Genomic DNA, 24,222 nt, shown 5'->3' with positions numbered 1-24,222 from the left:
AAGATCTAACAATCTTAAATATCTATGCCCCTAACATGGGAGCAGCCAACTATATAAACCAATTAATAACAAAATCAAAGAAATACATCGACAGTAATACAATAATAGCAGGGGACTTTAACACTCCCCTCACTGAAATGGACAGATCATCTAAGCAAAAGATCAACAAGGAAATAAAGGCCTTAAATGACACACTGGACCAGATGGACATCACAGATATATTCAGAACATTCCATCCCAAAGCAACAGAATATACATTCTTCTCTAGTGCACATGGAACATTCTCCAGAATAGACCACATCCTGGGTCATAAATCAGGTCTCAATCGGTACCAAAAGATCGAGATCATTCCCTGCATATTTTCAGACCACAATGCTCTGAAGCTCGAACTCAATCACAAGAGGAAATTTGGAAAGAACGCAAATACATGGAGACTAAACAGCATCCTTCTAAAAAATGAATGGGTCAACCAGGAAATTAAAGAAGAATTGAAAAAATTCATGGAAACAAATGATAATGAAAACACAACAGTTCAAAATCTGTGGGATACAACAAAGGCAGTCCTGAGAGGAAAATATATAGCAGTGCAAGCCTTTCTCAAGAAACAAGAAAGGTCTCAAATACACAACCTAACCCTACACCTAAAGGAGCTGGAGAGAGAACAACAAAGAAAGCCTAAACCCAGCAGGAGAAGAGAAATCATAAAGATCAGAGCAGAAATCAATGAAATAGAAACTAAAAAAACAATAGAACAAATCAACAAAACTAGGAGCTGGTTCTTTGAAAGAATTAATAAGATTGATAAGCCCCTGGCCAGACTTATCAAAAAGAAAAGAGAAAGGACGCAAATAAATAAAATCATGAATGAAAGAGGAGAGATCACAACCGACACCAAAGAAATACAAACAATTATAAGAACATACTACGAGCAACTCTATGGCAACAAATTTGACAACCTGGAAGAAATGGATACATTTCTAGAGATGTATAAACTACCACAACTGAACCAGGAAGAAATAGATAACCTGAACAGACCCATAACCAGTAAGGAGATTGAAACAGTCATCAAAAATCTTCAAACAAACAAAAGTCCAGGACCAGACGGCTTCCCAGGGGAATTCTACCAAACATTTAAAGAAGAATTAATTCCTATTCTCCTGAAACTGTTCCAAAAAATAGAAATGGAAGGAAAACTTCCAAACTCATTCTATGAGGCCAGCATCACCTTGATCCCAAAACCAGACAAGGATCCCACCAAAAAAGAGAATTACAGACCAATATCCTTGATGAACACAGATGCGAAAATTCTCACCAAAATACTGGCCAATAGGATCCAACAGTACATTAAAAGGATTATTCACCACGACCAAGTGGGATTTATTCCAGGGCTGCAAGGTTGGTTCAACATCCGCAAATCCATCAATGTGATACAATACATTAATAAAAGAAAGAGTAAGAACCATATGATACTCTCAATAGATGCTGAAAAAGCGTTTGACAAAGTGCAGCATCCCTTCCTGATTAAAACTCTTCAAAGTGTAGGGATAGAAGGCACATACCTCAATATTATCAAAGCCATCTATGAAAAACCCACCGCAAATATCATTCTCAATGGAGAAAAACTGAAAGCTTTTCCGCTAAGGTCAGGAACACGGCAGGGATGTCCGTTATCACCACTGCTGTTCAATATAGTACTAGAAGTCCTAGCCTCAGCAATCAGACAACAAAAAGAAATTAAAGGCATCCAAATCGGCAAAGAAGAAGTCAAACTATCACTCTTTGCAGATGATATGATACTATATGTGGAAAACCCAAAAGGCTCCACTCCAAAACTGCTAGAACTTATACAGGAATTCAGTAAAGTGTCAGGATATAAAGTCAATGCACAGAAATCAGTCGCATTTCTTTACACTAACAACAAGACAGAAGAAAGAGAAATTGAGGAGTCAGTCCCATTTACAATCGTACCCAAAACCATAAGATACCTAGGAATAAATCTAACCAAAGAGGCAAAGAATCTATACTCAGAAAACTATAAAGTACTCATGAAAGAAATTGAGGAAGACACAAAGAAATGGAAAAATATTCCATGCTCATGGATTGGAAGAACAAATATTGTGAAAATGTCTATTCTACCTAAAGCAATCTACACATTTAATGCAATCCCTATCAAAATCCCATCCATTTTTTTTAAAGAAATAGAACAAATAATCCTAAAATTTATATGGAACCAGAAAAGACCTCGAATAGCCAAAGGAATATTGAAAAAGAAAGCCAAAGTCGGTGGCATCACAATTCCAGACTTCAAGCTCTATTACAAAGCTGTCATCATCAAGACAGTATGGTACTGGCACAAAAACAGACATATAGATCAATGGAACAGAATAGAGAGCCCAGAAATAGACCCTCAACTCTATGGTCAACTAATCTTCGACAAAGCAGGAAAGAATATCCAATGGAAAAAAGACAGCCTCTTCAACAAATGGTGCTGGGAAAATTGGACAGCCACATGCAGAAAAATGAAATTGGACTATTTCCTTACACCACACACGAAAATAGACTCAAAGTGGATGAAGGACCTCAATGTGCGAAAGGAATCTATCAAAATCCTTGAGGACAATGCAGGCAGCAACCTCTTTGACCTCAACCGCAGCAACTTCTTCCTAGGAACATCGCCAAAGGCAACAGAAGCAAGGGCAAAAATGAACTATTGGGATTTCATCAAGATTAAAAGCTTTTGCACAGCAAAGGAAACAGTAAACAAAACCAAAAGACAACTGACAGAATGGGAGAAGATATTTGCAAACGACATATCAGATAAAGGGCTCGTATCCAAAATCTATAAAGAGCTTATCAAACTCAATACCCAAAGAACAAATAATCCAGTCAAGAAATGGGCAGAGGACATGAACAGACATTTCTGCAAGGAAGACATCCAGATGGCCAACAGACACATGAAAAAATGCTCCACATCACTCGGCATCAGGGAAATACAAATCAAAACCACAATGAGATACCACCTCACACCAGTCAGAATGGCTAAAATTAACAAGTCAAGAAATGACAGATGCTGGCGAGGATGCGGAGAGAGGGGAACCCTCCTACACTGTTGGTGGGAATGCAAGCTGGTGCAACCACTCTGGAAAACAGTGTGGAGGTTCCTCAAAAAACTGAAAATAGAGCTACCCTACGACCCAGCAATTGCACTCCTGGGTATATATCCTAAAGATACAAACGTGGTGCTCCGAAGGGGCACGTGCACCCGAATGTTTATAGCAGCAATGTCCACAATAGCCAAACTGTGGAAAGCGCCTAGATGTCCATCAACAGATGAATGGATAAAGAAGATGTGGTATATATACACAATGGAATACTATGCAGCCATCAAAAGACATGAAATCTTGCCATTTGCGACGACGTGGATGGAACTAGAGGGTATCATGCTTAGCGAAATAAGTCAATCCGAGAAATATAACTATCATATGATCTCTTTGATATGAGGAAGGGGAGATGCAAGGTGGGGGGGTTTGGGGGGAGGTAGGAAAAGAAAAAATGAAAAGATGGGATTGGGAGGGAGACAAACCATAAAAGACTCAATCTCAAGAAACAGACTGAGGGTTGCGGGGGGGAAGGGGGACGGGAGAGGGTGGTGGGGAAATGGACATTGGGGAGGGTATGGGCTATGATGAGTGCTGTGAAATGTGTAAACCAGATGATTCACAGACCTGTACCCCTGGGGATAAAAATACATTATATGTTTATTAAAATAAAAAATTTAAAAAAAAAATAAAAGAAAAGAAAAAAAAGAAAAAAAAAAAAAAAAAAAAAGAAAAGTCCTTTCAGGGGTGCCTGGGGTGGCTCAGTGGGTTAAAGCCTCTGCCTTCGGCTCAGGTCATGGTCCCAGGGTCCTGGGATCGAGCCCCACATCGGGCTCTCTGCTCAGTGCGGAGACTGCTTCCTCCTCTATCTCTGCCGCTTCTCTGCCTACTTGTGATCTGCATCTGTTAAATAAATAAATAAATAATCTAAAAAAAAAAAAAAAAGCATCCATAAAAAAATCCTACAGAAAACATCATAGTTAATGATGAAAGTCTAAATTCTTCCCCCAAGTTTGGGGACAATTAAGTCTTGGGGAAAAGGCAAGGATGTCCACATTTCTCACTTCTGGACAGCCCCACTATTGACTACTTCTGACAGTTTATCTCTACTATTCCCATTCTCTAAGCATAAACATCAAATTCTGTCCCTGACATTATCTCCTGTCTTCATATTTCATTCTTTGGGAATCTCATCTACTCTAGGCGTTTCCAATCACTGCCTTCCTTCAGTATCACATATCTAAAAGTCTACTGGATAACTCCACTTGGAAGTCTTAGTGTCATTTCAGAGTGCAATATAACCAAAATTGTATCTACCCTTTGTCTCTAAGATTTGTTTTCCTGAATTTCTTTCAGTATCCTGCCATTCTCCCACTATCCAAATTCAAAACTGCAGTCTTCTTTAACTTCTTCCTCTGGTACTCACACTTCCACAATCCTATCAGTTCCACCTTTGAAAAAATATCCCATCTTTTACTTCTACTCTATTACAACTTCTTCTACCTCACTTCAGAGTATCACCTGTATTATTTATGTCAAAATCACACTCAATGTGTCACTGTATTTTATTCAATGGTCTATAGTACAAAGTTCTATAATTCAGATTCAAGTTTTTCTACAACTCAGCCTAACCTGGTTTTTCATAGTGTCACCATTAATCCTACCGCATGGTCTCTATTATCTATTTATTATTCCCCTCAAATTCTGCCTTTTTCCATCTCCTAGCTTTTGTTCACACTCTTCTCTATTCCCCCTACTCTCTTCACTCCACTGAGAAATCCTCCCCACTAAATCCACCCATTAAAACTTAATTCCACTGAAACACTTCCTTCTCTTCAAGACTCGTGACTCTAGCTCCTCTATGAAGTTTTCTTTGATCATTCCAACTGGAAGTGATCATTCCCTCTTAGAATCCTTACTCCTCTTTTGCATTCCCATGGAGCCTGCAATATATTCTAGATAAAAATTATCTTCTCAACCATGCGGTAATTGCCTGGAAATAGAAAGCTAATCTTACCAATCCAGCTATACATTTGTACCTTTAATATAGTTGTTTGTGCTGTAAATGAACAAAAAGAGGGAGACAGCTTATTTTCTCAATTGTTCTCAATTACATTTACATATGGTTAAAATCGGTGTGGAATGTGTTTAACCAGATGCTAGCATGAGTTTGAGTTGGCATGATCTGCCACGCACACACATCTGGCCCTGAAATCTGGGAATGTTGTTGTGACCTTTTAGCCCCTAAATGGACATGAATCTTACGAAACTGACATCAGCATTCAGAAAAAAAAAAGTTGATGCATGCAACAGCTCTTTGAAATCCTCTTATACTTAAAGGGCATTTCCTACCTATTTTAAAGAAATGAGGCAAAAACAATTTAAAAAAATGCAAAAAAACCCACAAAAAAACCCCAGATCTAAGAGAGAGAAACCATGTTTCAGAATGTTTTCTAATGTGAATTTATATCCTGAGTGACTTGCATACTGCAGATGCTTATTAAATATGTGTAATTTTAAAAGAAGCATCCTGCTTTTCCTCTTGCTAATTCTAAATTATTATTTTTAAATTATAATTTTAATTAATTATATAAACTATTATGTAATTAATAAATTATAAATTATAAATTTTTCCTCTAATGCTAATTCAGGAACCATCATCCTATATTAACATCTTAGTGGTGTGGAAATAGTTTCACTTGGGGGAGCAAAATTATTCCCTCGCAACACCTTCTTTCTTCCTTCAAGCTGAATTAAGAGAATACATGAACCAACCCAACACAGTCTTAATGGGGTCAATATTTTAAAATAAAGAAAATGGTATATGGCAAAACTTAAAAGTGCAATGAAGTGTGACAGAAAGAGAAAGAGGCAAAAGAAAAAAAAATCTGAGTCCCCAATTCCCTATCATTCAATTATTCTTTCCAGGAGGAAGAAAAGAAGGAAGGGAGGGAGGAAAGAAGAGATGAAAAGAAAGCAAGTCACCCAAAGAATAGTCAATCTTGAAAATCCTTCATGCAGATTGGCTAAATCCAAAAAAGTATTGCTCAGTGAGTTTAGCAGTTTCCTGACAGTTTGATAAAGGGCTACATGTCATCTGACTGGATAATTACATGGAATCATTATTTTGCACTATTATCTTCTTGGAGGAAAAAAAAAAAAACCACAAAAAAACCCTGCAGAATGAAACTGACAGTAAAACATCAACCAGTTAAGAGCCTGAAAACCAATAATATAATCTAGAAATTTATAGTCACAAAGCCAGACTGTATAGTACTTATGTTTATGAAATTCTCTGAGATCACTTGGACAATCTGATTTTCACCTTTTCAGTTAGAACAGGATGACACCCCTTTGCCCCCATTTAAGGTCCCATTTGGCAAATACAATCAGATACATCTTTACTGAGCATCCATGGTAAAGGCCATTTCTCAGCCATCTTCCTATAGTGCTCAATATTCCATCACTTTTACAATAAAAATAGGAATATTGATCACAGTGCACTCTCACTGTCATGGTCAGATGTCACAGCCATTATAAATATCTAATTGTATAATACATACTGCATATAGTATAAATTAACATAAAATACTGATAAATAAAAAAGTAAGCTCCAATTCAGAGTCATTAAAAATTGATTTTATGAGGACAAGAGGGTTGAGGAGTATTCAGAGATTCATGATTCTGTAAAGATTTTGTAAAAGTTTAAAAATAAAATTTGAAGATGTTTTAATTAAGTCAATATGCAGAAGCCATTCTTCTTTATGTTTATTCAGCTTTAATGTTGTAAAGTGAAATGTGAACTTATGTACTCTAGCTAAATGGTTTTACGTGAATTTTTTTTTAAATTTTCTTTATTTATGTGACAGAGAGAGCACACAAGCAGGGGTAATGGCAGAGGGAGAGGGAAAAGCTTGCTCCCTGCTGAGTAAGGAGACAGATGCTGGCCTGGGATCATGATCCAAGCCGAAGGCAGATGCTTAACGGACTGAGCCACACAGGCGCCCCTTTACGTGGATTTCAATCATATTCTAACTCAAATATCTACATTAAGATCAGCTTCAAGGTGCCTGGATGGCTCAGTCCTTTCAGCATCTGCCTTCAGCTCAGGTCATGATCCTAGGGTCCTGGGATCTAGCCCCACATCATGCTCCCTGCTCAGGAGGGAGTCTGCTTCTCCCTCTCCCTCTGCCTCTGTCCCCTGCTTGTGCTCTCACTCTCTCTCTCAAATAAATAAAAGATTAACTTCAGTAGGAATTGCCATGAAGGTATCATTTTCTGCTTTTATTGTGGATTATTATTTTAATCAGGTGCTTCATTGTTTTACCTTTTTTTTTTTTTAAAGATTTTATTTATTTATTTGACAGACAGAGATCACAAGTAGGCAGAGAGGCAGACAGAGAGAGGGGAAGGGAAGCAGGCTCCCCGCTGAGCAGAGAGCCCGATGTGGGGCTCGATCCCAGGACCCTGAGATCATGACCTGAGCTGAAGGCAGAGGCTTTAACCCACTGAGCCACCCAGGCGCCCCTCATTGTTTTACCTTTTAAAGATAAAATATTACCTGTTACCCTTGAAAATCTGAGTTGATAATTAGACTTCAGCAGTAAAGTTAATCTGCAGTTGTGTCATAAAAATGAAACATGTTCTTACAGGATGTTTTGTCTTTTGAACACTAGGCTTTGAAAAAAATGATGAAATATATCATTGAGATTTCAAAATGCCGAGAGGCAAGAGAAAAGTAAGTCAGCCCGAGCATCCGTTGGCTTTTATCACCTGGCATGATAAGCACGAGTCCTGACTGTCCTGACTGCCACTTTAAAACTAACATCCAAAAGCTGGCTTTGGAAATCGGCATGATTGCTACGACCTCTTGTTAAAAAACATGATTACACAGATGTTCAATTGGTTCTTTCTCATTGTCAGTCTTTTTTTCTCTCTCTTGAATAAAATCTCTGCAACAGAAAAAAGCTTTGACTGATACTGTGGTAAGCAGGATGAAGTAAAAACTCTTCTGGGTGTAATAAAAGATATGAATAAACCCGGTTCTGCCTGGAAAACCGAATGTAAGCACAGCTGCAGGGGAACCTTGAGAAAAATGTTACCATCTGCCATCACTTTCTTCAACAGGTGCTTGTCGTTTTTCCTTCTTTTTCTGAATCTCAAAAGCCTTGTGACTTCAAACATTTCTGTTTGAGATATCATTTTCTATAATAAGCGTTACAGTGGTTTAATAATATTGGTAGTGTAATAATAAATATTTTTGTGTTAAAGAGAATCTTTGATCCCCAAAATTCATAAGCTGTATAAACAAACTATATAAACATAACATTCAGATTTCAGGGTAAGCTGGTTTTAATAAGATATTTCTTCACTAATCTTAGAAATTGGGGCAGAATGTCAAAACACAAGGAGCTTGCCTTCTAGAAGCCACTTCAGATAAAATTGAAACTCTTTAGGTCTAATAAGGGATCTGTTAAATAGCTACTGGAATACCAAAATAGGAACCCTGTTGGCTGGCGTTCCAATAAGGGGTCCACCTGAGCAATCTGATTGTTCTTTAAGTGCCACCTTCTGAAAATACACATCCTGAATTTTCCCCTACACCCAATCATCTCAGTTCAGTTTTCACGTACAGTAATTTAATACTTTGCTATAATTATAGAATTATCAGAGATAGAATGTAAAATTAACATTTTGACTCTTTAGGTTAACAATAAATAGCAATGGGGAAAAAACAAGCAATTTCAGGTTTTATCATAGAAATAAGATATTATTTTACCTTCATCTTAATCCATCATCTTAGTTTTTTAAAATTTTAGAGGACTTCTCTTAACTACCCATGACCACTGTACACAAGAAGTAAATTTTGAGAAGAAAACTGGTTCCTTCCTTTCCTCTCTCCTTTCTTTCCTTCCTTCCTCCCTTCCTTCTCCTTTCTTCCAACACAAATTTCATTGAGCAACTAGTATTCCTCAGCCCCTGTTATTCCTTCAGCCCCTGAAGGCACATAACTATACAGGATAGCATGCAAAGTCCGTACTCTGATCAAACTTACAATTTAGTTGAGGGGAGGGGGAAGCAGACAATTTAAAGATTATTTTTTAATAATAATATAACCAAAATGTTTAGATATCAGCCACAGCTACTTCTTTCAAGATATGTCTCCAAAGGCAAAGGAAACAAAAGCAAAAATGAACTTTTGGGACTTTATCAAGATCAAAAGTTTCTGCACAGCAAAGGAAACAGTCAACAAAACAAAGAGGCAACTCATGGAATGGGGGAAGATATTTGCAAATGACAGTACAGACAAAGGGGCTGATATCCAAGATCTATAAAGAACTCCTCAAACTCAACACACACAAAACAGAAAATCATGTCAAGAAATGGGCAGAAGACATGAACAGACACTTCTCCAATGAAGACATACAAATGGCTAACAGACACATGAAAAACTGTTCATCATCATTAGCCATCAGGGAGATTCAAATCAAAACCACATTGAGATAACTCCTTACACCAGTTAGAATGACCAAAATTAACAAGAGAGTAAACAACATGTGTTGGAGAGGATATGGAGAAAGGGGAACCCTCTTACACTGTTGGTGGGAATGCAAGTTGGTGCAGCCACTTTGGAAAACAGTGTGGAGATTCCTTAAGAAATAAAAAATAGAGCTTCCCCATGCCCCTGCAGTTGCACTACTGGGTATTTACCCCAAAGATACAAATGTAGTGAAAAGAAGGGCCATCTGTACCCCAATGTTCATAGCAGCAATGGCCATGGTCACCAAACTGTGGAAAGAACCAAGATGCCCTTCAACGGACAAATGGGAAGAAGATGTGGTCCATATATACTATGGAGTATTATGCCTCCATCAGAAAGGATGAATACCCAACTTTTGTATCAACTTGGACGGAATTGGAAGAGATTATGCTGAGTGAAATAAGTCAAGCAGAGAAAGTCAATTATCACATGGTTTTGCTTATTTGTGGAGCATAAGGAATAACACGGAGGACATGGGGAGATGGAAAGGAGAACTGAGTTGGGAGAAATTGGAGGGGAGATGAACCATGAGAGACTGTGGACTTTGAAAAACAATCTGAGGGTTTTGGAGGGGCGGGGGCAGGGAGGTTGGGTAAGCCTGGTGGTGGGTATTATGGAAGGCACGTATTGCATGGAGCACTGGGTGTGGTGCATAAACAATGAATTCTGGAACACTGAAAAGAAATTTAAAAAATAAATAAAAATTTAAAAATATATATATATATATAACCAAAATGTTTAGACAATGAATACTTAAAGGAGAACAAAACAGATTATAGAGAGTGACTGGAAAGCCTTCAGGCTGAGTGACCAGAAAAGTCACTACTTGAGACAACGATACTTACTCTGAGAAATAAACTACAATTATGAGCCAAGCACAAGAGGTTATGGAGGAAGCAGGTTCCGGGAAGAGAGGGCAGCAACGGGAAAAGACCTGAACAGGGCTGGGCATCCAGTTTGAGGAAGCAAATAAAAGCCAGGTGACTGAACTATATGGAACCCAAGAGAGATCAACAAGGATCAAAGGAGGCCCCAGAACTTATGATGCCTTATAGGTTGTGTAGGGACTTCAAATTTAATACTAAGCTTATATAAAAGTCATTTGAGCTTTAAGCAGCAAGTGACATATTCTGATTGACACAAAAAACGTGTGTGTGTGTGTGTGTGTGTATGTGTGTGTGTGTTACTGTGGTTACCATGTAGAGGATGACAAGAAGGAATAAGAGTGGTGGTCAGAAGACAGGAGTCATGAGGCACCTGGGTGGCTCAGTCAGCTAAGCGACCAACCCTTGGTTTCAGCTCAGGTCATGGATCTCAGGGTCATGAGACTGAGCCCCAGGCTGAGCTCAGGGGAATCTGTTTTAAGAAGTTCTTCCTCTGCCCCTGCCCCCAGTAGTGTACATGTGTGTGCGCACTCTCTCTATCTCTCTCTCCCAAATAAATAAATAAATCTTAAAGGAAAAAAAAAAGAGATAGGAGTCATGCAGTGTCCAGGTGGTCTGTGATTGATTGGTCATAGTAAAACTGAAGGGAAGGAGGCATGTTTTTTACTTAGCTTAGAGGAAAAGTCAACAGAACCTGAAGATGTATTTCATATGTGGGGTGAAGGAAAGAGATGACAAAAGAAAGACTCCTAAGCTTTGACTGGAGATACCAAGAGGTGCCATTTACTAAGACTGGGAAGGCTGGGAAAGAAAGATGTTGAGGTGAATAAGGTTAAACTTGAGGTGCCTACCTGGACATCTTTCTGAGTGGAAAGGTCAGGAGACAGAGAATATGCAGACCAGGAGGAGATAAATCAAAACAACGTCACCCCCAAGTTTCAGAAACTCACCAACTTCACAATCATCTTCCCTCTTAAAGCCCTCCAAATTCTTCTGAGTATATACAAGTCAGAAAGCATTTTTTTAAATTCAGATTTTAAATTTCAGATTCCAAGTGCACATTCACTAATACACATTCACTACACATAATTCGAATATAATGAAACACACAGTAGGAAGATGAAATGCTCTCACACCCACTGTAACGGGACAGTGCACACAGAGACAGGACAACTTCTGAGGCAGGGTAAAAAACAGCATAGATGGTTTCCAATATAGTTACTAATATCTTCTCTTCTATTCAGTTCTTGAATAATCTAAAAGCATGAATGTTGAATAAAGTTATTTTTAATATCACACTAAAGCTGGAAGACAACCTGAAAGTCACCTGATCCCAGCTCCCACCAAAGGAGGAATTCTCTCCAAAAAAATTTTTTTTTGAAGACTGATTTATTTCTTTGAGAGAGAGAACATAAATGTGGGAGAGGCAGAGAGAGAGGGAGAGAGAATCTCATGCAGATTCCCCGCTGCACCTGGAGCCCAACGCGGGGCTCTGTCTCATGACCCTGAGGTCATGACCTGAGCCAAAACCAAGAGTCAGATGCTCAACCAACTGTGCCACCCAGGCGCTCCTCTCTCAGAAATATTTTTAAAGAGATAATTATACAGTATTTAATACCTCTAGTGAAAAGCTCATGAATTTACAACTTCACAAAGCAACTCATTCAATTTCAAGAACTCTCATTGTCAGAAATGTATGTTATACTGAACTAAATAAAATCTTCTACTCTTTAATGTATTAATTGGGTCTTTTTTCTTACTTCTGGAGCCTAACAGAGAGCATCTAATCCATATTTTTTGAGGAATACTGTCTACTACTCAAAACAAACAAAAAAAAATGATCACATCTTTTTAATCCCTTTCTCCAGGCAAAACATTGACAGTTCTTTCCCATCACTCAGGGAATCCTAGCTTCCAGGGATTTCAATCATGTTTCTAATCCTCTTTTAGATCTCTTGAAAATGTTATTCTAAAAGTTACCTTCTGATGTGAATAGCCTAGTACAGAGTACTCTGTCAATATTACCTCCATTCATGTAAGCAGTCGAGTTTATAGGCTAAAATTGCATCTATGTGTTTAGCCAGCACATATTCTGAGTTTAAAATGACCTAATATTTAGAACTTTTCCGTATGAATTCTAATTAAGTTCAATTTTACACATTTTATATATACACAATTAATTTTTTAACAAAGTGTTTAACTCTATGTGTATTGTCGGTGAATTTTTAACTTTTAGTTTCTTTTCATTCTTTTCCTACATGACCATCTTTGAGTCCTCATCTTGTAGTCCAATGTAACCGGTCTGTTATCAACGTATTTTCAGTATGAATGTTTAAATATCTATGATTATGCCTAATTCAATTTTATTAGCCCATCTCATGCAAGAAATGAGAAACCCTGCCAATTGCCTTATTATCATTCAGATGTGCCATGTATTTAATACTCCAACTACAAGTCCAGCAAACCAAATGCAAAAGAAAATGCAGTCTTGTTAGTGTAATCTGTGTTTATTGAAACTATGCTGGTCTCTGGTCATTAATGTGAGCAAAGTACTCACAAACCAACTGCTTACAGTTTTTCCTCTAATTTTCTTAAAAACTGCTATCAATATCCTCCATCTCTACATTGAGCAGATAAACCTTTTCCCCAAGTTGAAAGCTGCCATATTTGTCTCCATGTCATCTCCTGCTAATTCTGACATTTCACTGATTGCTTGACCGATTGTAATAGTATCTTGTATTTAAGTACTTTCAATGTGCCACATAGTTTGCTTAAGAGCTTTACATGCCTATTCCATTTAATTCTCACCAAAACCCCATGCTTTAGATATCAGGAGTCCCTTCTTCATAAAGGAAACTCACTTAGAGAGGCTAAAGAGTTTGCAGGGACCCAATATCCGATAAGCAGCAAGCAGTGCCAGGATTCACACCAAGAATTCCTGCTTTAAGTGTTCCTCAGTTACTCTGCAAGCACTTCTTGATGACCTGTCATGCACATGGAATTGTTGTCCCTGGTACCTCGGGAAGATGTGGCAATGCTGACAGTCACCAACTTATAAATGTTCCATCCATACCCTAATAAAATATTAATTATCTACCACTCCCGCTACCATTCCTCCTCTCTCTTCTGCAGTGATAACTTCAGGGCATTTCACTGCTTACTAGTAACCTCGGAGAACAGAGGAAGGAAGGGAGAGGATGTCTATTTACATAACTGGAAAGACACTTGAGAATTTTTCCAAATACACAGGGAGTCCCTTTCGTTACTGTTAATTCTAATAAAAAATTTTAAAGTAGAACATTTTTCTTGGCTTAAATGTGGGCTGAGAATTATCTGAAACTTTTGTTTATTAATGTTCCTTTGATGCCCTGTAACTATATATAATTTACGAATTTTAGACTCTGTGTGGGCAGATGTTCCTGTTGCCTAGAAATACAGCAGCTAGGACCAACTGACAAAAGGTGTACAGAAATGACAGAAAGCTAGGAGACAAAAGAGATTTCTGGTTCAGCATATTTTGAAATACATCACTACCCACATTCCTTCCGTGGCTACTCTAGTTGAAGCATGGAAATCTGAAAGAAAATACTTGGGAGTTATCAATAACATTGTCAAACTCATCTCAGAAGCATTTCCATTTTAGGGAAATCCAGCTTGTTCTTCTATTTTATAAAATATTTTCCCATATCCAGACATATTGCTGGCCTTGCTTCAACATCAGACTTCCAATGCACTCTGAATGGTTTTGCATGGAATTCTCCTTTGCATCCCCATGCCGGATGCCTGGAATCTTCCAGGCTTCTGTAGGTTGTCCATAAAGGAGTTGACTACCTGATTCCTATCAAAGAGCCTCAACACATAAGGTCAGTAGTTCTGAGCATATCTGCCGATCAGAATCAGCTGGGAAACTAAAATTTATTCATGCCTATGTCCACCCCCTGAGACTGTATGAAATTTAATTGGTATGGGGGAGGGAGGGCAGTTACCTGGACTTTGGAATTTTTTAAAGACCCCCAAGTGATGCTAATGTGCAGAGAACTTCTGGCATGGGAAGTATCTTCTCAGTTCGCAGTTCTCTATTAGCCCTGCTGTTCATCACTAGACTGTAATCCACCATAGCATGAATCCATCTTGGCTCTGCCCAAAGGGATCTGGATGTCCAAAGTACCTAGGAGGCCTAGCTTCTACCTGGTTTCATCTACCATGAGTTCCCTTGTATGAGCAAATTTCAGGGCATGCACTTTGCACAGGAGAAAAAGGGTAGCAATTTAGTTTTGCCTAACAAACTGAGATTTCCGAGTTTTCGTTTAAAAATTGCCTGAAAGATGGAACTCTTCCGCAGGCACCTGTGTTTTGCTGATCTAGCTTCTCCAAGTTCTTTAATTCTCTAATATTATTGCAGATGAGAAAGAACAGAGTATAAGAGAAAAACATTGACACCTAGAATTAAAGAAAGAAAGTTCTATAAAATCACCAACTCTCTAGATCAAAGCGTGAAAGACTCTAGTGGCGCTTACTAAACATCTGTGTAGCAATACCACAGAAATAGAAAAGAGAGCTCATGTGGTTCAGACACATTTGTTAAAACATTAATTATATTTCTTCCAGGTAAGCAGTTTCCTATATTCAAGGTCTACTAACTTCTTTGATGCACATGCCAGATAACCTTCTTCACAGTATATAATGTTTTGAGTTGTAAACACTGTGATTAATCTCCAAAGACAACCTTTAAGATTTGGGACATTTGTTTTCCTCCGGGTCTTGATCATAAGCACCCTAATCTGAAATAGCCACATGGTTTCCCCTTATTACATCACGCTATTTTAATTCTCAGCACTTTCTGGTATTTTTCTTGTTTATGTATTTATTTGTTTATCCCCCACCAAAATCTGAGCTCCATGATACCACTGGCTTCATCTCACTCAATGCTGTGTCCCTAGGACTTGGAACTTGAACAATAAAAGTTCAATCAATATTGGTTAAATGATTGAATGACCATTCCGATATTCACTGCCCATAGGTAAGTGTTTTATTCAGTCGTGTGAGAGTCACAAATTATTGTCCTGCTTTGTAACCTGCAGCCTCAAGTTTGGACATCCACAAAATGGGAGGAATAAGACGTTGACCTCACAGGGCTATAGTGAGCATTATATGAGAGTACATAATTTAAGGACTTATCATACTGTATGGCATTTACTGAGAACTCAGTAAATGAAAAATCATACCATAGAAATGTATGTCTATGACATTTATGGGGGAACAGAAGTAGTAAGAGAAATACTATGATTTTATTTTACTGATCACTTTTAAAACCTATTTATTACACATGTTCTTTCACTGTTAAGGAAGAAAATTGGAATGTTTTTATGTAAACTACTGCTTACTTGCAGGAGAAGAAAGAATAAAAAACCAGGACTCAGAGGAAATGAATCCAGGCTGCTGATCTGTACGGCCACCACACCATTGAATAGGTATAGAAAACTCAGTTTCTCACTTGTAAAATTGGAGGTGTGGGGAAACTTAGGAGCCCTGAGGGGAATCAACAGAACTCTGAGCTTTTTTTTTTTTTTAAGTTTGTTTATTTTTTAGCAATCTCTATAACCAATGTGGGGCTCAAACTCCTGACCCTGAGATCGAGAGTCACATGTTCTGCAGACTGAGCCAGCCAGGCATCCCTGAACCCTGAGCTCCTAAGAGCAATAAGTAAATACACAGAGCAGCAACACTAACTTGTAAAAGCAGTAACTGTTTAAAGTCTTCTCATAATTTTTGGTTACACGAGATGAAGAGGAAAGGCCTTGGTAGCAAATTAAATGTGGTCTATACATTATTTGTATAGCACTAGATATATAATTCCAACTTTACAGTTAACAAAAAGTATGCATTTGAAGTTATTTTTGTAGAATTCTCTGTTATGACCTATATGCTATCCTTATGAGCAGGGTTTTTTGTTTGTTTGTTTGTTTGTTTGTTTGTTGGGGGGGTCTACTCTAGATTGTAACAAGTTTAAAAGACATAGATTGGGAAGAAGTTTCCTGGGGAACCAGCTGGCTATTTAAAAGTTCTGTACTGGTTATTTTTTAAAAGTTATAGTAAACAGTATCATAAGGCATCCATACTCAAAGTTTTGTCTTTTTCTTTCATACGGATCAAACATTTTTCAGAAACATGTTGATGTATAATGAATTCATTCCTTTTGCCAGCAACTTTATTGTAATAGGGCTGTATTACAAAAAAGTGAATCAATAAGCCACCATTCACTTTCTTTGAAGTGGACTCTGCCTTCCCTTACAAGAACCCAGAAATACGCCATTGGTAGTGTGAAGCCTTGAACTTGTTGGGCAGTTCAGGTGCATTATTCCCATGGCTCTTAGGTCTGCCCTGTTTCCTCAGGGTGGCGTTATGAAATCATCTGCTCTGCCAGGGAGAACCACACAGCTGTAGAGTATCGTGTGTGGAGCATTACACTGGCTCATGTGTCCTTATTACTAATGCACAAAGCACGACGCTTGGAGAGGTCCCTTCGTCATCTGGAAATCGGGGTGGGGGAGCATAATCTGAAGACTTATAAATATCTCTTAACAAAGCCCCAGCTGAGCTGTGTCAGGGTTGTACGCTCTCTTCATCTTTCCCTTACAGCTTTTCAATTTGCTTTCCAAACATTTCTTTGTTGCCGTTGGCTGGGACGCGCTTAAAAGCAGCACATCGTTAACCACAAAGAATGCTCACTGTTTTCTGTGATTTCAAATCACAGCACAATTTCCGAGCACTTCCTCAGCGAACAGCCCAGCAGCAATTACCCTGCTGCTGAAGACTTGCTTCTCCTCCACAGAAATGTTTCATAGAGGCAGCCCGGGAGCAAGGCTGTAACAAATGATGACATATGTTTCAGCCTCCATTCACTGGAGATTTCTACCCCCAAAGGAAGAGTGAATCAATTTTTGTGCAAATTCAACGGGCACATCCGACAATGCTGCCCTCTTCTCTAAGTCACACAAACTAGGCATTCATCAACCCGGATTACTTTCCTCAAATGGGGACTCACAGTTGCTAAGTGGCTGGGGTGGGGGGTGGGATTGCACTGTGTCAAAAAGGGGCAAAGTACAAGGAAAGGACAGGAATCCATCAGGGAAGTGAGAGTTAATTCATTGAGACAAAATAGTGAGGTTTTCAAAAGCCAAGGCAAGAGGAAAGGCTGCTTCCCACCCCCACCCCAGGCAATCCTGTGAAAGCCAGTGCAGAAATGACCTCAGCAGCATCCCAAGGGTCACATTACCCCAAGTTTGAGACCCTCCACAACAGGGTATCTGATAGATGATACTGAGACCTTCACTTCCCAACCATGTTTCTCTTTTCTTTCCCATTTGATCAGACCTGGTTATATACCCATTTGGGTCAGTGGGTTAAAAAATGGGCAGGGGCAAATTTCCATAAAGCCTCATCTCTGGGTAGAGTTTTAAGGGTGGCCAGGCCTATTGCCTTGAGGCGAGGAAATCAGAACTTGATTTTTCACTCCACAACCTACAAGCAAATGTCACACTGCCCTCTGGAGGTATTCTCACTGGCTCCGACTTTGAATTAGTAATTGGCAACCACTGAAAAACATGGGAGTTGTAGACTTCAGTAGTCTATATTGGCAGGGGAATGTGGAATAGTGTGGAATAACTGTTCACTAACTCCTTCTGAGTGGTGTGAGAGAGAGTGTGTGTAAAAGGAAAGAAGGTGAATAAGTAAATATTGCCTCCCAATCTCAGTAGTGTCAAGAGAGAGTAGATGGATGCAGACAGGTGTTCAAAGGTGGTGGTGGGAAGGAGACTGTGACAAGTCAGTGGGGATGGGTGTGGAAGCAAGTATTTTGCAAAGACGGCCACACTCATATATTCCATTCCCCTGTGACCTCCTTATGACATGTTCCTGAGGTGCCACCTATGTTCCCTCTTGAATCCAGTGAGATACGATTACAACGAAGATGAATCAAAGGCTAAGTTATAAAAGGCTGCTATCTAGTTTCTGCCTGGGCCTCTCAGGGTGTTCACCATGGGGACAGGGCCACTGAGCTGTGGGGAAGCTGAGTGGCAATATGTAGTGGCCACACTCCCACCACAGGACTAGCTAAGATCCCCAGCCAAGAGCCAACAGCAGCTGCCAGTCAGGCAAGTGATTGAGGGAGCCTTCCAATGATTCCAATCACTCACCTTGGAGTTGACATCAAGTGAAGTAGAGATCTGTCCCTAGTTAGCCCCTCCTTGAATTGCAGATCTGAGAGCAAACTAAGTGTCACTGTATTAAGCAAACACGTTTTGGGGTGTTGTGTTATACAACAGATTACAAAAAAAAAAAAAAAAAAAAAAAGGACAAGGCCCCTTCTGGCACTGGACATTTCTTGCCACAGAATAAGCCACGTCTGAAGAAAAATGGGACCTGCCCCTCTGCCTTTCATGGCTTTTCATAATTTGGGTCGATTCCTTACTAACCTTGGCTTTTTCCCTCTTGGCCCCAGACTAAGTTATCCATGGGCTCTTATCTCCATGAAAATTTTGTGTATGTATGTGCTCTACATGGTGCTTTGTACAAACTTGGATTGTGGCCAGTATTTCGTAATCAGATTTTATTTACACACATCTAAATTTCCATCTTCTCTCAAAAAACCAAAAGCAAAAACAAAAGATCTGCCAATACCTGATTTGCATTCCCACAAAACAGTAACTCAGTCACAAAGACTCTTTTCCCCTCAATCCTCTCTACTGTCTGTTGCATTGCATCAAGCCCATCACTCTTTTATACTTGCTGTCTAACTTCTATAAGCATTTGGGTTTCTGGCATCTATTTTAACCAACAATTCTTTACCGGTTGGGTAGAATTTATTCTTACACAGTTATCTAGGAGTTAATATCCTATTGAAAAGAAAGTTTAAGATAACTAGAAAAATAGAAGTCAGAATCATGAGAGAAAAAAATAACCGAAGGTCAAGTTTTTAAGAATTAAATAAGAAAGGAGGATATAAAATATATAGAAAAAAAGAAAGCTGCAAGGGGAGGTGACCCAGATGTCAATGTAGGGTATTATCAGTGGCCTGATGCCATCTCCAACCATTAGCAGCTGCTGCCCATGCTTGGATGCCCCAGAAGCTAATGCTTTGTCTTGCAAAGTTTGTTCTCACCAGGAGTAAAATTACATGAAATCTGAAGTCCACTAATTGAGTTACATATACTGTTTAAGGACCCTGTTTACCTTTTTGGTATAGTTGCTCCTTAACATACCACTGTATGAAGACTCTCAAATTAATAGTTTCTAGAAAAAAGATTCAATTTCAAGTTTTAGAAAATCACCTAGCCTGGATGACCCAGAAGGAACTGATATATTTTTTATTTTTAGTGTTTGGTGTTTTTCATTTTATTAAAAAGGTTTTTGATCAGTTTTCTTTCCATATAACTGATGAGCATAATTTTTAGTGTATTTTATATGTCCTAGAATGAGTTGGATGAAGGAAAGGGAACAGTAAGCTTGTCAGTCCACTAAGAAAACAATTATCATATAGAGATGAAAATAAGGATTTTATTTCCTTAGGAATAAAACTGGGGGGAAAAAATCTTATTTCATGGTCATGAAATATATTGGGAAAGTGACCATTTCTAAGGTTTATCTCATAGTGATAGGTATTCACTGATTATTTTGAGAAAATTCATATGGCTCAAAGTTAATCTAAAGAGCATTTAGTTAATTTTTATGCAGTCTTTATGAAGAACCACCAGCAGTGTGAAAACACTCTGTGGTTAACAAAGTCTGTTTTTGTGGTGGGCCAATTATGGCATGTTGAAACACAACTCTTCTTTTGGTCTTTCTTTAGATATCAAATTGGATGGATTTTCTAGAAATGCTACTCTTTTTTTGGGGGGGGGGACAATATCAAGTTATCTTTTAAAGTATACCCTGTTTATGATATTACTATAGAAAGATTTTCCAAGTCCTTCTCAACAAAACGTGCAAAGATAGTTAAGGGACACATTACTTTTCCCACCCTGAACAAACAAAAGGACTTGGCTCAAGTAGGTATTTAAAGAAGATATTTTCTTCTTCATTATCAGAAGAGAGTTAAGTTATTCAGCTAGTGAGGCCTGTTCCTGAGATCAAATTCTTGGTTTACAAATTTGATGCCTGAAATGTTGCTGGAGGAAATTTATACATCAATGACTTCAACAAAGCATAGTCCTCATAAAAGTTAATTTTATTGGGGGGTGTAGTAAACTTATTTTGGGAGAAAAGGATTAATTTATTAAAAAAAAAAAAGACAACAGGATGGTTTTGAAGTTTTTATTACTGTCATTTTCTTTCTTTCTAGCCAGAGTTACTAGCTCAGTGCCAGAATTAGGGTTAAAATTTCATGGCATCTCAGTCAGAAAGTTGTGGAAATCAAACTTAGAAGTCGGAAATCAAATTGCTGAGAAAGGCACTTTGGTTGTCAAGATCAAATTAACAAAGATGTCCAGAAAACCTAACCACCTAATCATTCTGGTTTTCTCACCATCCTCCTCCACTCTCCCATTCATAAAGATATCTATAAACAGGCAACGTACCTACTCCGACTCTTTCAAAGCAAATCGGCAGCTGTCAAATTAACTTGGTTGGCCATTAAAAGAAGTGAAAAGTTTCCCCACTTCATAGAGGATTTTGCCTGGGGAACTGTAAGTTTTGCAGGTCTCTGAATGGGCATCCTAACGGGCTCCCAGAATAGCAAAGTTCCTAAACGATTCTTGGGGACCTTTCATTCATCTCTCAGATGAGGCAGGGGACCTCAGCTCCATGCCTAGGGACTCCAGAATGGCTAGGATTTGGTAAATTCTGGGATTCTGGTTCTAGACAGCAAGATAGCAAAGAGCTAAAGCTCCCAGTTCCCTCCAACCCTAACAGCCCTCTCGTTAGGTCCCCAAAGGGTCGTTCTCCTTTCCCAGGACGGATGGACCGGGATGCGTGGCAGGTGTGTATGTGGGGGATCTAGTCAGTGCGGCGCTGGGGAAAGGAAAGTGCTCCGAGACGGAAAGCTGCCCGGGGTCACCCGTGCTCAGCTTCCCCGGGGGCAAACTCTGGGCCGGGCGGCGGAGGCGGGGAGCCCAGCCGCGGGCGCCTTTGGCTCTGGGGGTGCGGGAGCTGACCTCCAAGAGGAGCGCGTGCGGGGTTCGGGCTGCAGGGCTGCGGGAGGCTTCCAGCCTCGGCCGCGGAGGGTACCGGGCGGCCCCGGGGGCGCCTGCACTCGCGCCTGCCCCGAGGGCGGGAGGAGACGGGACGCGGCTCGGCGGGGCAGGCTCCCGGAGGGGACGCGCTTACCTGCAGGTAGGGCCGCCCGTGGGCCACGCCGCCCACGACGATGTCCGCCCCGGCCATGGCCCCGGTGGGCGAGAAACCGAAGCCCACGTAGCCGGCGGTGCGCACCTCGAGGCGGAAGGCGAGCCGGTCGCCCCGGGGGCCCCAGCTCAGCCAGTACTTGCCCTCGGAGTCGAGGACGGTGCGGTGCGGGAGGGCCCGGCCCAAGCCCCCCGCCGCCGCTGCGCCGGGGAGCAGCCCCCAAAGCAGGAGCAGCGGCCAGCCGCACATCCTCAGGAGCCTTCTGCCCGCCGGCACCTGGGTCGCGCCGACTGGCGGAGCGAAGAGGAGGCTCGAGGGGCGGCGGCGGCGCGCGGGAGGCCTGGGCCCGCCCCCTCGGCCCGCCGCGCGCCCGCCTGCGGGGAGGGGCCGCACCCGCTCCCGCTCCCCTGCCCGCCGCCGGCGACCCTCGGCCTGTCGGGCTTCCCGCCCCGCCACCTGCGGCCCGGCGGCCCGGTCTCGGTCCCCGAGGTCTGGGCTCCGTGGGGAGGCAAGAGAGGGGCGTCCCCGGTGGAAGAGGCAGAAGCCGAGAAAAGGGGCTGGGGCCGAGGGGAAAGGAGTGAGCACGCTAGTTTTGGGAGAACGTGGGCGCTTGTTGGGGCGCTGGAGGGGGCGCTGGCCCGGGAGTGAATTCCTGGGGGAAGGAGAAATTGGTGAGAGAAGACAAGTTTAGCCCAGCCGAGAAGGGGAGGAGTTGAGTGATCAAAAGGGATAAATCCTGGGTTTGGGAGGAGGGACAGTAAGAGAAAGTCCCGGTCAGGGCTCCCTAGCCCACGGAGGGACACCATTCATCTCCTCCGGGACATTTCTCCCACCCTTTCACTTTGTGGGAGTCCCGAGGCTGGCAAAGTCTCGCTCGCGATGGCAAAAAGTTAGCGCCCTGGTGCGTGCCTTCCTCCTGGGTTTGGTTTAGTTTGGTTTTAAGGGAACAAATACTGCCAAACTCCTTCACCATTGTAGGTCAGGATTAAAGCATGCTTTGGAAGTTAGATTTTAATTTGAAATCCTCTTTTCCCGCTATGTCAAGTTCTGACCACAGTCACGTTTAGCAAAAAGTGTTTTAGCAAGAAGTGTTTTTTACCACATCACACCTGTCTTCAGAACGCTCGCTATTCAATGTGGCGACTGTAAATACCTTCTCTATTTATGTGCTCATGTATTTGTATTCTGCCATGTTTCTAAAAAGTTCTAGAGCGGCTTACAAACATACAAACAATACAAAATAGAAAAATAATAGAGGATATCAGTTTCAAAGATAAGAGGTTACTACAAAAGATGAGATACTACAAATATGTACCACTTACTCTGGATTTGGAAGCTCGGTACAAGCCACTTATACATCCTGTTCTCTCTAAGTCTTAGTTCAGCCTGCTTTTTCTTTCTCCAATATCTCTTTCCATTTCTTTTCCCAGAACTTTCCCAAACTTACCAGCCTGCATCAAAACTTTTTTTCTCCCAAAGATTCAAGCATATGTCACCATGTCTGGAAAGTGAACTTCAAGTGGATCCGCTGACCAGGGAGTTCCAGGAGTGGCCTGAGAAGGGACCCATTCCAAGGAGAGAAGGGATAGAAGTCTATAGGTTTAGCCAATGACAAGAGGCTGGCATCAGAGAAGAGGGCTGTTGAAACTGTGGGACAAGGTAAGAAAGAGCCGAGTTTCTACAAGCCCTATGGCTGTGGCTATTGCCTCTGGCTCCAGCCGTGAAGAGAAGAGGAATGTGGAAAGAGAGGAACAAAATGGTGTACATGGAGGCCAAGAGGACTGGGTCTGGGAACCATGTGAGGTACACTCACCGCATTGGGCAGGATTTTAGGGGAGCTCAGTTATTCCAGAGCAATCAAAGATCAAGTTCCTGCTTTGTGACCCTCTTTTATTCCCAGCATGGAAGAGCCTGGAACACATAGCTCTATCTGTTCCTGAGATTGGTTCTATGAGTCCTAAATTCATATCTAGAAACTGCCCCCCATTTAATGTTCTAGCTTCACCTTCCATCACTCTCACCTCACTCACCCATGCCCTCGAGACACATGAAAACAACCTCTAGAATTTTCAAAAGAGAGCCCTGCTGTTTCACATCACTGTGCCTCTCCAGACTGCTCACTCTGCCACATTTGCCTTTTCTCCCCGCTGAAGTATTTTCTGATCCTTCCTCCTATACGTCTGCCAAGATGACATTGGCCCCTTCATAGTGGTGTTCATTTAGTGTTCTATCCAGACCTCATGATTGCAGTGCTAACACTTCAGTGTCTGTTGATATGCTTGTTTTCCTCCATTAGCCTCTCTAGATCAGGGACCACTTCTGGTTCCCAGTTGTAAATGCATTGCCTAAAGTATGGACC

General features: G+C 40.7%; 1 protein-coding gene across 2 annotated transcripts in view; it reads right to left on the bottom strand.

Moving 5' to 3' along the window:
- MOXD1 (monooxygenase DBH like 1) overlaps positions 1-22,155 on the bottom strand; it is a 99,712-nt gene extending 77,557 nt beyond the window's left edge. The window contains exon 1 of one of the 2 annotated variants that reach the window (XM_080806242.1): positions 21,846-22,155. In XM_080806242.1, coding sequence (XP_080662368.1) covers positions 21,846-22,112 — 267 coding nt within the window. In that variant the 5' untranslated portion in view covers positions 22,113-22,155. The remainder of the gene's footprint in view (positions 1-21,845) is intronic. The other variant, XM_080806243.1, reaches the window with a different exon arrangement.
- Between the last annotated feature and the right edge of the window lie 2,067 nt (positions 22,156-24,222).

Source organism: Martes martes (assembly GCF_963455335.1).
Source record: "Martes martes genome assembly, chromosome: 6".
NCBI classification, from domain to species: domain Eukaryota; kingdom Metazoa; phylum Chordata; class Mammalia; order Carnivora; family Mustelidae; genus Martes; species Martes martes.
This window is presented reverse-complemented; position numbering and strand designations above follow the sequence as displayed.